Genomic DNA, 17,735 nt, shown 5'->3' with positions numbered 1-17,735 from the left:
GACAGCCCAGCTCTACCTGCAACACATCTTTCGTCTGCACGGACTCCCAGCCCACCTGATCTCAGACCGGGGCCCCCAGTTCTCCTCTCGGTTCTGGCAAGCCCTCCATTCCAGCCTGGGGACTCGAGTGCACCTGTCCTCAGCTTACCACCCACAGACAGATGGTCAGACAGAGCGCACCAATGCCACGCTAGAGCAATATCTCCGCTGTTACACCTGCTACCAGCAGGACGACTGGACCACTCTGTTGCCTCTAGCGGAATTTGCATACAACAACGCGGTCCATTCCTCCACCCAAATGACCCCGTTTGCTGCAACCTATGGGTACCACCCTCGGTTCTTCCCGGCGATCCTGCCACCCACGAATGTCCCCGCCGTTGAGGCCTACCTGCAAGAACTCCGCGCCAGCCAAGACTTGCTCCGAGAGCAGCTACAGCGGGCCAAGGAAGCCTATAAACTAGCTGCGGACCGGAAGAGGCAGGAAGGCCCCCCAATCCAGCCGGGGGATCAGGTGTGGCTCTCAACTCGCTACCTGCGCCGGCCTGGTCGGTCTCACAAGCTGGATGCGCGGTTCATTGGACCCTACCCTGTCTTAGAACAAATAAACCCCGTCGCCTTCAGGCTCCAGTTGCCACCCCACCTCCGCATTCACCCCGTGTTCCATCGCTCCCTCCTTGTTCCAGCTGCACGCCCTGACCCAGCTCGGCCTCCTTCTCCACCGCCACCACCACCAGTGTTGGTGGATGATGAAGAAGAATACGAGGTGCGCCAGATCCTGGACTCCCGGTACCATCGTGGAGGCCTCCAGTACCTTGTGGACTGGGAGGGATACGGCCCAGAAGACCGGTCTTGGGAGCCCGTGGACAATCTTCATGCCCCAGACTTGGTGCAACGGTTCCACAACGACCACCCCGACCTCCCAGGCCCCTCGACGGAGGGGGGCCCTGGGGGGGGGATAGTGTCATGGGTGCTGGGGACCCTGTAGAGGAAGTTGAGCCTGCAGCAGAAACTGTGCCCCTGCCACCTGCACCAGCGCCCCTGCCTCCTGCTGGAGAAGATCCCAGCCCCCCTGCCTCGCCCTCTCGGGTGGCGCGTGTGCGTGACCGCCTCCGTCAGGACCTCAGGGATCGGAGGAGGGCGGCACGCTCACAAGCAAGACGCTCCCTGAGCCCTGAGTTTTGAGAGGATTCTGGCCCTTCTAAGAGCAAGGATGCTTGAGTTGCAACAGGATCCTGGCTGCCTCTCTGAGCCAGCAATTAGCCCAAATGGGCAACAGCCAGCAGAGGGCTATATAGCTGTAGGCTTTGGGAGGAGGCTTTGTGGAAGCAACTAGTCATCTACCTGACATCCTAGCATCCACTTCGGCTTTTGACTTTGGACCTCCTGACCTTGGCTTGACTTCTGGACCCCCTGACTACGGCTTCTGAACCTCTGACCTACGATACCTGGACAACGATTTGGCTGTGGCACCTTGGACACTCTTGCTCACCGGTTACAGACCTTGGACTGCCCCTGGACTTTGCCTGGCCTGGCCCCAGCTCGTGACAGCCATGTTGGATCAGGCCAACGACCCATCAAGTCCAACACTCTGTGTCACACAGTGGCAAAAAATTTTATATACACACATACACTGTGGCTAATAGCCACTGATGGACCTGTGCTCCATATTTTTATCTAAACCCTTCTTGAAGGTGGCTATACTTGTGGCCGCCACCACCTCCTGTGGCAGTGAATTCCACATGTTAATCACCCTTTGGGTGAAGAAGTACTTCCTTTTATCCGTTCTCCATATGCCATTCTCAACCTGGCCAATTCTGTGGATACTTCAACCCAGAGACTGTAGCTGTGAACAGACAAGACAGATCCTTCCACAAACCTGAAAAATACTCTAGATTTGCAGGAAAAAATTGAGATCTAACGCACCCACCCCAAGTTTGGAGACCCAGTTTGGTGTAGTGGTTAAGTGTGCAGACTCTTATCTGGGAGAACCAGGTTTGATTCCCCACTCCTCCACTTGCACCTGCTGGAATGGCCTTGGGTCAGCCATAGCTCTGGCAGAGGTTGTCCTTGAAAGGGCAGCTGCTGTGAGAGCCCTCTCCAGCCCCACCCACCTCACAGGGTGTCTGTTGTGGGGGAGGAAGGTAAAGGAGATTGTGAGCCGCTCTGAGACTCTTCGGAGTGGAGGGCGGGATATAAATCCAATATCTTCTTCTTCTTCTTCAAACAATAGAGGCGGCACCTGTAGCTTTAAGAAATGAATGCTCTCAATGGCTGTTGCTAGGCAATCACAACAGTATTGCCAACTTTCAAGTCTTGATTTATGTCAGTAAAAGGTAGGGAGACAGGGCAGGCCCTTTCCAGGGTATTTTTGGCTTTTGAGGGATGACTCACTGGGACCAGGACCAGCAACCACTGGGCAACTGCTACCTCCTGACTTGCATGACTCACCCAAACCTGGCTGCTTGCTACTGTTCAACATCAGGCACCCCAGGAAAGTCAGTGTCATATAGCAGAGCTTCAGACTAAGGACTGTGAGATCCAGGTTTGAAATCCCTATTTGACCATGGAAGCTCCCTGGGTGACCCTGGGCCAGTAACACGATCTCAGCCTAACCTACCTCACAGGATGCTGTTAGGAATAGAGAAGACTGATGTAAGCTATTTTGGGTTCCCATTGCGAAGAAAGGCAGAGCATAAACAAAGTACACATATACAACTGAAGATGGGGTGGGGGGTGGGGAGATAAAAGGTAATTGTTTGTTCTGTAAGAAAGAGAGAAAGAAGCAGGGAAAGTGAGAGCATGCCAAAATGAAGGAAAGAGGAAATACTGTGGGGAAAAAGAGATACAAGGGAAAGAGAGGTGTCCCCCAGAAATCCTTGCAGGTTCATTACTGCTCAACTGTGTTTGGCCTAGTGGCCAGTACCATGCAACTCAGCCATAGTTTTTCCAAGCATAGGCTGCCATGGGAAGGAAGGAAGGAAAGCTGAAGACAAGAGGACAGATGAAGGTAGGCTGGCGAAGGTGGGGGAGAGAGAAGGAAAGGGAGGGTAAAGAGAAAATAGTGGGGGAGGGAAAAACAAAATGCCCTCTGCAAGTCCTTGCAGATGCCCACACTGTTTGGCATTACATTATCCTGCTGCAGTGGCGTGAAGGCTTCACCAGCACGATTACTACTTGGCTTGAGGGAATGTATGCTTTGGCTGTGCAAGAAAGGATAGCATATCGCCGGCAATGTCAACAACAACAATTTGAAGAGATTTGGTCCGCTTTTCTAGAAGCATCTAATGTTTAAAGCTCTGCATTTTGAAATCTGGGACTTGTTTACCCGGGGGCTCTCGGAATGGGGAACTGGCATGCCGGCATCTAATTAACTCGATCAGTTCAGGCAGTTTAGATTAGGAGAATATATGGTGGCGGTGCACAAGGTGTTGGATAAGTGCCTCCGTTCGTTCGACGGAATGAACATCTGTGATATGCTTTATGAAAAACGTAATAAAGTATAAATAACAAAAAAAAAACAAAACAAAACACTGTTTGGCATTACAATACTATTAATAGCATCATTCAGTTGACCACTGATGAAGACTTTGTTGTTGAAATGTACATGTCTGTTCAAAGTTTGTGCACTTAGTTATTTTACACACAAAATGTTTGAAAGTTTTAGATTTGTTCTGTATATTTGTTTCATACCAGTTGGCCCTTCTAGCCTTTTCATATCTTGTAAACTGGAAAATTTTATGACCCTTTCTCAACATTTTTTGTTCCTCTGATTTGTGGGTTGGTTGCAGGTTTCATTTCTCTTTCTTACAGTATTTGAGTTTATTTATGTATTCATGGAATTTAAAGAAGTTACATTCTCATTCAAAGTGTTCAAATGCAAAGTCAGTTTGATTGCTCTATCACAAAATCCAGGAAACAGTAGGGCAGGCAAGCAGTCATAATATCTGAAAATTTGGTTTAATAAGGAAGGGGTTTTTTTTTTAGTAATATATAGAGAATTGTGAATTTTGTGCCTTGGAATCTGTGTTAGTTCTATGTATGTAATTGGTTTAATTCTATGTATGTAATTGAGTCAGTTGCATTGATTTTTAGTGCAAGCTGCTCTTTCTGAAAATATAATTAGAAACACCTGCCAGTTTCTTCTCCTCATGCAGTTTACCTGCTCAGCCGTGTCCAAGCACTGTTTGTTTTTACGATGTCCTTTATACCTTGGTATCTGAGCATAAGAATAAAATAATGGCACAAAAATGAAAAATTTATAAGTGGTTTGTATTGCATGAATCTAGACTCTTAAATAAGTTACATAACTAGACAGTGTAGATATATTTTTGAAGTTTTGATTCTCTGCTTGACCAGTAGAAGATGTTACAATGTCTTCATAAATGAAAGGAACTGCCTAGCATTTAAAAGAAATCATTGCCTTAAACATACTGCATATAAAAAGAGATGCTAAAGACAGACATGGGTAGACAAAAAAAATTCAGGAAGCCTGATCTACAAAATTCTCCTGCAAAGTCAAATGATTCCTGTTTTCACCATATTCTACTTTGCATCTCTATCAACTTTGCTGTATATCAGTTTCTCTAAGATGGCAGCACTCATTTTTGACAGTAACATGGCCAGCTTGTATATGGCTCCAACCACCCAACTTGGATAGTTTTACTCAGGTACATCTGTGAACTTATCCAGCATGGTGACATTGTAAAGCTATATGAACAGCAACAACCCTAAAGAATATGGGCACTGTCACCTTAAAATGCAGAGAAACTGCTGAGGGGCCCACCAGCCACTGAATATTCCAACTACATGTTTGTCTACATAGTATTAAATCTGGCCATGGCCATAGGCATAAGCCAAAGGGCAAGAACCTCTCACCACTGAATGAGCTGATCACAGGATTCAGAACCTGCGAATGGTTTGACTTGTGGGGAGGTCTTTATGTTTGGTTTGCTTAATTGTCATGTATTTAAATCAGGTATTTTTTGTAAGCCTCTTTGAGCCACTACTAGGGGAAAGGCAGGATAATATGTCACCTCTAAAAACATTTTTGAAGGGGAAATCCTGAAGCCATCAAAGACATAGTTATGCTGTTAACCAATCAACTTCTGGTGATACAGCTGAGCTTTGAACTGTATAAGCAAGACAGTACAAATATGAAAGTGAACAGCTGTGTCAGAATTACACAGGTGAGCAACTGTGGAATTAAACCTCTTGGTTGCTAGGCGACAACTGATAATTTGTTGCCCTATAGCATTATTTGCCTTACTTTCCTAATAAAATGCTGCTGTACTTCTCAATTTTATTTCTCAACAGGAGAAAGTGAAATTGTTATATAGCTCAGAGAATACTTTTCACATGTTAACTTGGGAATATTTAATTTGTTCTGAAAGAACCAGATCAAAACCTTATGCCAGACCATAGCTGATCAGACTATTTCAACAAAACACTCCAGTCATTTACTGTGAGAAGCCATAACCATAAAGCCAGATGCACACTGGTTTATGCAGTTTCATATGAAATGCCCTTTGTGCCATGGTCACATTCCAATCTCTGACAAGACTGACTGAAACATATAATCAACAATTCTTTCATTCTGATTGTCAGACTTATTTAGGAGTTTTGTTCAATGGGTTTTGCAAACAGTTCAGTGTTTTCTAGCAATCAAATGATGGGTTGCATATCTTTTGTACTGTAAAAAAAACCTTCTTGCAATCTACCTATGGCAATTTCTTCATTAAAATGTGGCCATTTTATCATCAGGAAACCATTACTAGCACTTTGGGAAGTTTAATCATTCTTGTGTTCCTGAATGAGCCTCAGAGTAGTAGAAATGACATTTATAATATAAACATTCAGGGCCCTCAAACTAAAACATAAAAGGGGGAGCCTTTAAAATGATTTCTGAACTTTTCAAATATACTGCCACCTTGCGGTCAATATTTTTTTCTACAAGCAGTTTTTTATTTTGAAAATATTTTATAAAGCACTTAAAATCACTAGACGCTGTACAAAAGTAAGGCTTTCTTTGTAATCCTTGCCCTCAGGCTTACAACATATTGGTAATATATTACCAAGATCTTCAAGTCCATCTGAATCACATAAGACTGCTCAGGAACAACAGTAACAAGTCATTCAAAGTTCTCTTCCTACACAAGAACACCATGTTTTCTGTATAATGGCACTTCAGGTAAAACGTATGTAACAGAACCATACACCATCAATTCCAATAACTGAAATTAAACAAAATCAGATTTAACAGACAACTGCTATAACTAAAATAATGAGAGCCTCCTCAAAAGCCTTTGGACCATATAAATAATTTTTAACTTGTACAAACTAAAAATGTAACGCATGCACGAACTAAGCAAGTTTGACAATTAGTACATTATATAGAACTGTCAGGGAGCCTGGATTAGCTACTACCCCACAACATGTGGATACCTGTTGACAATGATTGCTATGGGGCAACATGTATCACAGACCTTACTTCCAGAAACCCAGGGATTTCAGTTCCATGCGATGGGATGTGGTTAGATCTTACACTCACGGGGCTCAACCTCTTTGGTGAAACAACTGACAGAAATCTTCTCCGCAATGCTGTTCCTACATCTAACATTGCCTCTCTTCTCTCTGTCTCATAAATAACTTGTTCCTACAAAAACAAAGGTGCTTTGCTTTTATCTCTTCTGCAAATATAAAACAGATTATCACTTTTCTTTGTCCACAATGGCCTCTTTCCTACTTCATGGCAATGCTTCCAGGCACTCCTTCCAGTTCATGGAAGTTTGGTGTCATTTATAAAATACAGATTCTAGACTAATTGCTTGCTATCCTTACAACATTTTTTCTCTGAATCCCTATGCTCTGGGCATGAAGATTTCTTGCCCAACAGATCCAAGCAGCAGGCATCTGACTGCTGCTGGAACAGAATGCTGGACTACATGGACCTTCAGCTTGTTCAGGCTGATCCCTTCTTTGTTTCCATTAGCCCTATTTTAGGCACTAGCAAAGAACATACATATCAAGCCCTTTGGAATCTAACCTTGCTAGCTAAACCCATGCAGAAACACATACGTTGCTAACTCAGTTAATAATCAATGTTCTTCAAGCTGGTTTATCTATGACATAAAGCACATCAAAACAAGAAAGAAGCTTGTTAACACACTCTGGCTTGGGTCCCATGCTAAATTTCCACTAATCAAAATGGAGGCCAATTCCTCCTCCCACAGCAGCTTTGTAACTCACCCTTCATGCTGATCCTAGGAACCCCGTCCCCTAGGAGGAGCATTTCAGTCTTCAGTAGGTAAGCAAGACCCATTCCAATAGAAATGCCTCCTGCTAGCGGAGATTCAGTATGGGATCCAAGCCAATGTGTGGTATCTTCACGCAGGTCAGTAAAAAGAGAAACAAAGGAGTTATAAAAGAACACACAAAACTTCCAACATGTACATATACATACTTCACAAATAATTAGTAAGCAAATACACCCCACTACACACACAGTTAACAAAGAGAGGCATGAGTTGAAATACATTCCTGCTGTGTGTGAACAAAATCAAACCTGCTGCTGGAGAGCTAAACAAGTTTTGATTTAGCTAGTACAACAAACAAAAATGCATTTCTCAAAGCCAAGTATGATACCCAGCTTGATGTAATCTGATGCTTTTGACAGGCAGGATCAAGCCTGTAAATCTGCAAACCTCACTTCCTACAACATAGAGTTATTGATCATGTGACTCAGTGAAAATGCCAAACTTGTATTATGTGTAAATGAATAAAGCTGAGCACAGCTAATCAAAGCCTTGATACACTGCTGAGGTTATTTAAAACATTTTGCTGCCTTTCCACCCAAAGAGGGTCCTCAAAGTAGGCAAAATCAAAACATTTCAACATCACAACATTTAAAATAAAATAACCAAACAATTCAATAAAACACACACAATACAACCATGGAGCAGGACCAACAACAGTTAGTGATAGAACACCAAAACAAAATTTAAAAAGTCTTCCTCTGTTGGCTGAAGACAACAATTGACAAATCTCCCAGAGGAGGGAGTTCAAAAGTTTCAGCACCAAAACCAAGAAGACCCTTTCTTGGGTTGCCACCTCTATCCTCAGATGGCAGGGTCTCCAACGATGACCAGAGTGAATAGGCAGGTTCATATGGGAGTAGGTGGCCCCAAGTCATACAGAGCTTCAAAGCTCAATATCAGCACTTTTAATTAGGCCCAGAAACAAACTGAGAGAGATTATAGATGAACAACACAAGAGTGATATGTTCCCTATGATCCATTCTAGTCAATATTCTGGCTACATCTGTACCAACTGTAGCTTCTGGACAGTTTTCAAGGGCAGCCACACATACTGTGCACTGCAGTAATCTAATCATGTTACCAAGGCTTGCACCTGAGTGGCAAGATCTTTCCCGCTCAGGAAGGTCTGCAGTTGGCTTAAAAGCCAAAGATGGTGAAAAGCATATCTGAGCACCACTGCCACCTTTTTATTCAACAGCAGGCCCAGGTCAAGTGGCACTCCCAAACTATGAATTTGGCTTTGGCTTGGTGGGTCACAAGCATACCCAAAATAACAGAAAGCTAAAGCTGGTGCATGTTCATTATTTTTGTCTTGGATTTCCTTTTAAGCAGCCCAAAAGGATTTACTTTTAAGCAGCAGTCACCAAATTGCTTTTTAACACTGGGGTAGGTACATTGGGGGCTGCCCAAGGCAGCTGCTGGGGGAGGGGGGCAAAGGTGGTGGCAATACACTAACCTGCTTGCCTTGTCAGGAGACAGACCTCCCCCCTGCACATGGCCCCATTCCTGCACGTTTGCCACTCCCTTCAGAAGCCAGAGGCAATGCACCATCTTGGCAAACAGTCCACCCTGGCAGTTCTGAAGACTATCAATAGAAGGCATGTGCAGGGGAGGGCGGCTGTGGTCCCAGGAGAGAGAAGGCTATGCGGGGCTGGTGGCACCCCCACAGACCACTGGGGGATGCTGGAACCATTGGCTGGTCACCAGTGGTTCAGTCACTCTTTACTCAGGCTAATGAGAAGGGAGGCCTCTCCAACTACCAGCACAAGCATGTTGATGTCTCCACCACCAGATGTGTGCCTGCAGCCACTCAAGGTGGCCCCTTAGGTCCTGCCTCTCAGATAGCTTGGGGTCCCATACCTCGTCCATACCCATGATGGCCCCTCCAAAGGGAGACAGGAGAAATTGCTACATGGCAATATTTTGTAGCATGGTGCACACAGTGAATAGCTTGGCTACTGCCAGACACTGCATGGCTCTGTGAACCCGTGTGGTGGAGGCACTGGAACCACATTTTCAGTTGGCAGAATGCCCACTCGACGGGCTTTGTTGGTTATTGCAAGCTATGTATTCTGGTGGGTCATCCTCAGGATATGGCATCAGCAAATATGCCAGAAGGACATACCTTTGGCCACCTGCAGGAAATCGCATGGGAGGCGTCAGGGAAGGTGCCCTTCACTTCTTGCCCACCCAGCCATTCCCACCATACTAACCCAGGAGCCATCCTCTGCCATCTGGCCAGGCGACCACCAAACAGTTGAAGCCAGATGCTGTGAAGAACTGAGCATCACTGATGCTGTCGGGGAACTTGGCCACAAAGTCTTTGAAGATGCTCTGGTGGTAACAGGAGGGCTGTAGAAATGGTGATGACTGCAGTAGGCCTGTGGCTCCTACTGGGGGACTTTGGGTAATGTCCATGGGCCCCATGGCTTTAGGGAAGCCAACAAATGCTGTGAACCCTGCCTTGATGGGTGCCAGCTCAGCCTCTTCAGGGAGGAAGTGCACATGCTCCTGAAGGTGGGCAAACTTGGCATTCAGAAAGCTATGCAGGTAGCACTTAGCCAAGGCCTGGGGCACCTCAAGGACCTGTGCCATGGTACACTGAAAGGATCTGGTGGCCAGGAGCCTCAGGGAGAGCAGGACCTTCTGCAAGAGGGAATGACACAGGGAGCAGGAGCTTGGCCCTGGATGACAGTACCCAGCTCTTTGCACAGGGCCTGGATGGCAGCTCTGTCTAGGTGAAACTGATCAAGGCAGGTACTGTCCAACAGATGAAGCGTGTTGATACAAGCTTGGTACTGGCAGCATGGCACCTCCTCTGCCGTCACTGTGCACTCAGATGTAGAGCAATGGTAGGAAGCAGATCAAGCAAACCCCGAAATTTCATTGGGGGAGGGCACTGAGGAGCACTAATTTAATTAACCACACACTTATAAGCACACCCCAACCAAAGTTGGCTCCCACAGCCCCCTCCTTAGCATCCAACTGCCTGGTGTAGAGAAGGAAGGTAGAGAATGGTATCACATAATAGCAGCAACAAGCTCCTCCCAGGGCCCACACTGATCTGGTACAAGCACAGTGCGACTGCCCTGGCACAGGTTCAGTGAGGTGCCCTGCCAGCCTGCTTCCTCCATGCCAAGCTGGGCAGTCAGATGCTGAGGTGAGGGCCATGGCACCCAGCTTTGGTTGGGGTTCTGCCATTCTTCATATCTCCAGGCCCAGGCCCGAGCTTGGGGGTGAGGGGGAGAAGATGGGTGGGGAACCCTCAAGAATCTCTAGCAAAACTGCTCTGAAAAAAACTGCTTCCTGACCCCAAAGTGGCAATCAGCATTTCTTGGGTGTGTAAGAAAGGGCATGAGAACTAAGCACTGATGCAATCCTTTCTGGTCTCCCTCTCATGACCTGCCTAAGTTCACAGAATCAGTGCTGATGTCAGATGACCATCTAGCCTCTAGTTCTGACCTCTAATACATGGTTTTGTGGCTGCTGCTATATTTTTCCTACAATATTACAAAACTAAAGTTCTGGAAATCAAGCAGTGAAAGATTCTAAGAGTTTCAAACTGGAAAGTTTAAAACATGTTTTTTTTTCCACCAATTACATTAAGATTAATTTCCCTGTAGTTCTGACTTACCTTACTTGGCAATGGGGGTAAGTTAAGCCTTCCATCTGATGATTTTGGAGGAGAATGTACAATGCCAGATATTATGGGAATTACCTAAACCAAAATTTCAGAAAAGAAAAATTGAACTGCTTTATTAGAACATGAAACAATTAAGAGTAAATACTCTTAATTAAGTAATTAAGCAGTATTAAGCCAATGCTTTACAAATATTATTTCATAATTTATTTCCCTCCCAAAGTTTATTCAAAGTACCTAAATTATGATACACAAAATAATAATAATTATTATTATTTAAATGCTACAAGCAGAGGACCCATGGGAACCCATCCCCCGCCCTTTGAATTGCTTGTCTGCACTGTTATTGCTTCTGCCAGCCTAGCTCAACCATCAGCAGCAGCTTGGGCTACTGCTCCCACACACACACTGGAAGCAGCTATACAGACACTCATGGAAACATTCATGAGAGAAAATCTCACTTGTCCTCCCCTTCACCCCCTGCCCACCTCTAGCCACTTTGCCCACCTACCTGTTCTCCTCCCCTGCACTCTGCCTGCCTGCCCATTTCCCTCCCCACTAATCTACAGGGAGATGGGGGGACAGCAACTCCTGTTCTCCCATCCCCTTCCCCACCCACCTGAAGTGCCACTACTTCTGGTTCATGCAGTGGCCACTCTCCCTTCCCCATCTTCCACTCATATCCCTTGTATAGACAATACTCCTCTGTTTTGGGTGATTCATTCCCCCAGCTTTTAACTTTTCATATTTTTCTAAAAAGCTGAGGGTTATCCTAGGTTGTTGTGAAATATTCTGGCCCCAATCTGCAGATTTAAATATATTTAAATATAGATATATTGATGCGTTTTACAATCCTTACTTCTCCACTATTAGAAGCTCCTTTCTTCTGACATCTTTTCACTACTTCCAGTAGCAAGGGCCCATCCACTGTACCTTCAGCTTCAATAATTCCCAAATCTTGAGCTAAATTTTCTCGAGCCTCAAGCCCATTTAACTAGAAAAAAAAGAAAAAGCAGTACTTCAAACCATCCACACATTACACAGATTTCAATTTATTTCTTGGTAAAGACTTAATAACAAATTATCTGCAAAGCAATGTGACCAAAGAGCAGTCATGGCATCTCAGCTTTCAGTACCAGCAAATATGAAAATTACATACCTGTAAAATCATGCGACATATTTTTTCAAATAGCCTTCAATTGCCTTTTAGGCCTTCATATTTAATAGTTGGACAAGGAAAGGAAAGGTCCCCTGTGCAAGCACCAGTCGTTTCCGACTTGGGGGTGATGTTGCTTTCACAACTTTTTCATAGCAGACTTTTTACGGGGTGGTTTGCCATTGCCTTCCCCAGTCATCTACACTTTCCCTCCAGCAAGCTGGGTACTAATTTTACCGACCTCGGAAGGATGGAAGGCTGAGTCAACGTCGAGCCAGCTATCTGAAAAACCCAGCTTCCGCCGGGGATCGAGCTTTAACACTCTGTGCCACAGGGCTTATTGGGTTGTTATCAGTTTCTACTGAATAATTTTTGAACTCCATTGTAAGTACTATACTAACAGTTCTCAAGCCTTAGCAATCCAAAGACTCCCATTTTGATTAGATTTTCTTCACAAACCTCCAAGCTCTCCCTTCCCTTGTTGGAGCAAACTGTGCATGTCCCATAGAGATCTCTGTCCTCAAGACAATACAGAAACAACTATATCAGCTACACAGTGTGTTCTACCACTAAATTATGATCCTTCCCAAATATTAAAAGTGTTTATTTGTTTTTCATAACAAAAAGTGTTATGAAGTACTGCAGTCCAAGAACTGGGCAAAATTCTATGATCTTGCTTTCAAGAAAACTAGCACCGCAGCAAGCATCAATGCATAGATGGACTGTAAAAGCAAAAGGAAGGGGTCCCCACTCCACACACACCTTAAAATTCTTAGTGACAGCACCTGCCACTGTGGCACTTTGATATCACAGGTTACTGAAACACTATATACATAAAGCACTGTGGATGTGGATACAAATGTACACCAGAGTTTAATGACACCGAATAAACCCAAAGCAAATTAATTAGTTGCTATAGATTTGATGAAACCAAAGCTGCATTTGATTACAGTGTTCAAAATTAAAATGAAGAAGTCTTACTGTGCTTGATTCAGGCTGAAAGACAGCCAAGGTAAAATCAAGATTGAAAAACTGAAGGAATTCAGTAACAAGACCAGTTACTAATCGACCTGGAAAAACAAATAAACAATGTTAAAACATCCCTATACCACATATTATATACAAAATTTGGACAATGTAATTTTTGGATAATGTAATTTAGCCAACTAAACAAATTTTGGTTAAAAGATAAGTTTATACAAGTGTATTTTATTTATTTATTTAGATTGTTATCCCACCTATCTCCCAGAATGGGGCTTGGGGCAGATAACAACAGTGCAATAACAATAACTATAATTTCAATAAAATCCAATAAAAACTCAGGATACAGCTTTGAGCATTAAAAAGATCAGCAGTGTTGTTGGTAGAGTCTATCAAAATTACATCAGTATAATGCCTGGTGAATTAATCCTGTCTTACATGCCCTGTGGAATGCAGACCAGTCCCACAGGGTACAAGTCTACTCAGACAAAGCATTCTACAAGATTCACATTTCATAAGCCAAGGCCTTACAAGATCTGAATCGGCATTAATGAGCCTGTAAGTATGAAATCTAAATCTGTTCTTATTAAAATCAGTTATAATTATCTTTAATGGTAAAACCTAGGGTGTTTTTTTTACTGTCTTACTCTCTTCCTTATAGCAACCCTGTGAGGTACAGTACTAAAGTTTCTGTTTTATATATGGGCAACTCACACTTTATCTCAAGAAGTCCACACAGTAAATCTTTGGAAAAACTGAGACTTGAGATCTATTTCCCAGGTCCAAATATAGCTCTTAATCCATCCATTAAATAAATTAAAATTTTCAATTTATACCCCATCCTATTCCACAAGCGGGCTCAGGACAGCTTACAGCATTAAAGCAACATTAAAACGAACCACATCAAAATTAAACAACATCATAACTACAGATATGTCAAATCAGATCAGAGAACACTAATCCATACAATTGACAACAAACCACACAACAGTGTGTAGGCTGGAAGCTTTCAACACAACTTGAGCACCTTGATGGTAGGGTGCTGGCAAGAGCAGTAACTTCAAAAGATGCCCGCTGGATCAATTAAAAGCCTGGTGGAAGAGCTCCATCTTACAGATCCTGCGAAACTTGGATAGGTCCCGCAGGGCCCAGATCTCCAGAGGGAGCTCATTCCACCATATAGGGGCCCGAACCAAAAAGGCCCTGGCCCTCATTGAAGCCAGTCGGGCATCCTTAGGACCAGGGATCACAAGAAGATGTTGTGAAGCTGACCTCAGAGCCCGGAGGAGCTTATATAGGGAGAGGCGGTCCTGAAGTTGTTGTCACATTAGTTGTTGTCACATGTTATGTGACATGCCCATCACAATACGACCACAAGTGATTTGGGAAATGTATCTTCAAACAACAGGAAAAAGCTTACCATCTTTTGTGTTTAAAAATGTTTTCAAACTTTCGTTCACCAGAGGAGTTTTGTTCTGTGAAAAGATAAAAATAATTAAAGATTTTCCTTGTTGGAAAGCAAAAAAACTGCCTCAACATCTAACCTCTTAACAGATTAACATCTCATTAATCTCGATATCTGTTCATATATGTATCTTTGTCTTTAAGCCATGCCTACAATATACACTAACAGAATGCAGCAAGGTTAACAGGAAATACCAATACTGCTATTTTCTGTCTTACTGTTCACATCTGTTGAAATAATGGCTTTGAAAGCACATGAAATGGCTTTATACTGAGTCAGGCCATCAGTCAATCAGGTTACTGGCAAAACAGGCTTTTTTTTACAGCACTTTCAGGAAGACTTTGAAGAATGGGAAGGAGGTTCTCCAGTAAGTGCCATACATCAGTTTCTCTCAGTGAGTGTTGGTGTAGACTTTACTGGATTTTGTAAGTTGCTCTGAAAGCTGTATGTAGTAGAAATGCAGTGCAAATATATACAAAATAAAATAACAATGAAAAGTTCATTATTTGAGCTTCTTACCTCTACTTTTTCTTGCTCTTCTAATGCTAAAAATACAGCTGCTCGCAATTCTGCCTGTAATGGAGACACACTGTTTACACAAGCTTATACTGTTCTGCAGCAGCACAAGACACCAAGCAGCTACAGACATTATAGGAACAGGAAAAAGCCCATGTGAGCCAATGACTTAGCTCAGGTGTGTCAAACTCATTTGTTATGAGGGCTGGATCCAACATAAATGAGACACTGTCAGGCTGGGCCGTGCGTGTCATAAAATGTAATGTCAGGTAGCAGAGATATAAACTTAATAAAGAACACAGAAAACACAATTAAAGATTTTAAAAGCTTAAAATAAAACATGCTTAAAACATTAGACTTGTTGGTCCTAAAGGTGCTTTCTTTGTATCTCTTCTGTATGATCCAGGGAACTCTGGATCGATCTTTCCTTCCTTCCTTCCTTCCTTCCTTCCTTCCTTCCTTCCTTCCTTCCTTCCTTCCTCAGGGGACCAGGAGGGAGAGGAGTCTCAGCCAATAGAAGGAAGAGAGGTTTGGCTCAGTAGCTTTGCTGTGCAATTGAGAGAGGCAGGCAAAGCAAGCTCTCCCTTCCCCCTCTTCCTCCCCAAGGGAGGAGCCTCAGCCAATGGAGAAAATCGAGGCTTTGCTCTGTAACTTCTGTGCTATTGAGCAAGCCTGGCAAAGCAAGCTGTGATGCAAAAGGAAACAAGAGAGAGGAAGAAGGAAGCAGATGACAGCCAGTTCTTTGGCTGCCTGAGGGCCACATGTTTGACACCCCTGGCCTAGCTTGTACTGACCTCCATTCCCCACCCCCCTCCACTCAGACCCAGCAAGTCTGCAGGATGAATAGGCTCGCCTGGCCAAGCACAAACTGCTGGTGGGAAAATGAAGGCCACAGTGCCTGGTTTGGCTACAGCATTGCTGCTGGCCAAGCAAGTTGGCTGCCACTGCTTTGGTGAGTCACAGAGCAGATGTCTGGCCACAATGTGCTGCTTCTTTCTGGCCCTGCAGAACTACAGCTGTCAGCCTGGATGATTCCATCCTCCATTGGAACTTTGGAGACTAAGTATGTACAGAGAAGCTTTCCTTCTTTACCTATTTGCTTTTTCTGGGGTGGGACACTGATTTGTACAGCTATGTTGCATAGGGAAGAACCCCAACTCTGTACTGAGAACCTTACCCTGCCAGCATTATATGATAGATGAGCAGGAGACCCCGAAAACTGGAAATGCAGAATTAGTATGTTCATTGAATAATCTATATACCACATCACTGCGGGCAATTCACAATACACAATTCAGAATAACACAACTCCTAACAATTCAGCTAATGTATAATGGAGTAGATAGCATCAGTTTCTTGGCATTCAAGCCAACTTATGGCAAAAATGGTTGTCCAGATTACTGAGACAATGGACATTTCTACAAGGAATAATATTTTCACAGCTGACCAGACAAGTTCCACAGACGCTAAATTGACACTTAACTATGTCCTGTAAGAAGGAACTGACTGGGAATACTTCAGAAGACAGAATTCATACGACCCATGAAGTCTCCTTAATACAGTTCTTGTTAGGCACTGTGCGTTTGTCTACGAAAAAAAAGTGTAACGAACTGCCTATTATGTTCCTTCGGAAGCCTGCACTGACTCTCTGACAAGAGCCATTTATTGCGATGGCACAGCCTGGCCACAGATCCCAGGGACAAGCGTTTGTAACGAAGCAGCCCTTCCAGAGATGGAAGCTACCGAAGTCCATGCCCACGCCCTGAGAGGTAGGAAGCGCGCGACGCTGAATCCCTGAGGGCAGGAATGACAGTTTGAGGACCGTTAAGTGTCGACTTCCGAGGGCCGCACCACTATGGCCACATGCCTTTTCCGGCGCCATCTGAGGGCACAGCCCGAGTCTTTGCGAACCCACCTCCACCTCTTCATAAAACGTCCCTGGGCCCCTCCGCACCTTTATTTTATTTAGCACTCCGCTGGACTCGAGTGTCTGCACGAGGAGATCCCTCAGCTCTGTGTCTTCCTCTGTCCCTGCCGCCATCTTATTTCACCCTGACAACCGCCTAAACTGAGCTGGCGATGGGTTGCGCCTCGCAGATTCGCCACTTTAAAATAAGAAAAGGCCTTTGCTTGGGAAGGCTGCAACGCTACAGTTTTACTACTCAGCTCACCACCCTGCTTGGAAACAAGAGCCATACAGCCAGTCCCTGGGCCCGCGCTTGGAAGCGCGCAGAATGTGCGAACGCGAACCGACGAATAGCGATTTAACTCCGGGATTGGCTGGCGGGAACAGGAGGCGGGAGGTTTGGAAGGAGGTTATTTGTCATTCATGCCCTCAAGCATTTTATTAGTACTAAGCTTTGCATGAAAGATTATTTTTGAGCATTTCTCAAAGGGAAGAGGAGGAACATAGGTGTGTGATGATCATGCAAAAAATAAGATATAAATCTGCAGTATTATATTTTATGTGTTTTTATAATTGTTTGCATTATTTTAATTTTGAAAAAAACCCCGTTATATTGTAAACTGTCTTAAATTCTTCAAGGGAGAAAGGTGGCTAATAAATATTTTAAATAAATACATACATTTTGGGAAGGCCAGACAGAGTGGTTCCTCCCCCTCCCTTTCATTGTGTATCCTTCAATCAATCTAACATTTGTATAA

The 17,735-nt window shown here is 44.2% G+C and overlaps 1 protein-coding gene across 8 annotated transcripts in view; it reads right to left on the bottom strand.

Moving 5' to 3' along the window:
- CEP43 (centrosomal protein 43) overlaps positions 1-17,327 on the bottom strand; it is a 48,927-nt gene extending 31,600 nt beyond the window's left edge. For 4 of the 8 annotated variants that reach the window (XM_060242164.1, XM_060242181.1, XM_060242197.1 and 1 more), the window contains exons 1-7: positions 17,026-17,327; positions 15,075-15,128; positions 14,511-14,565; positions 13,091-13,179; positions 11,813-11,947; positions 10,948-11,031; positions 4,160-4,216 (exon numbers count right to left, since the gene is read on the bottom strand). In XM_060242164.1, coding sequence (XP_060098147.1) covers positions 4,160-4,216; positions 10,948-11,031; positions 11,813-11,947; positions 13,091-13,179; positions 14,511-14,565; positions 15,075-15,128; positions 17,026-17,112 — 561 coding nt within the window. In that variant the 5' untranslated portion in view covers positions 17,113-17,327. The remainder of the gene's footprint in view (positions 1-4,159; positions 4,217-10,947; positions 11,032-11,812; positions 11,948-13,090; positions 13,180-14,510; positions 14,566-15,074; positions 15,129-17,025) is intronic. The other 4 variants (XM_060242172.1, XM_060242189.1, XM_060242206.1 and 1 more) reach the window with 3 other exon arrangements.
- Between the last annotated feature and the right edge of the window lie 408 nt (positions 17,328-17,735).

This window comes from Heteronotia binoei, chromosome 1 (assembly GCF_032191835.1).
Source record: "Heteronotia binoei isolate CCM8104 ecotype False Entrance Well chromosome 1, APGP_CSIRO_Hbin_v1, whole genome shotgun sequence".
In the NCBI taxonomy this organism is placed as follows: Eukaryota; Metazoa; Chordata; class Lepidosauria; order Squamata; family Gekkonidae; genus Heteronotia; species Heteronotia binoei.
This window is presented reverse-complemented; position numbering and strand designations above follow the sequence as displayed.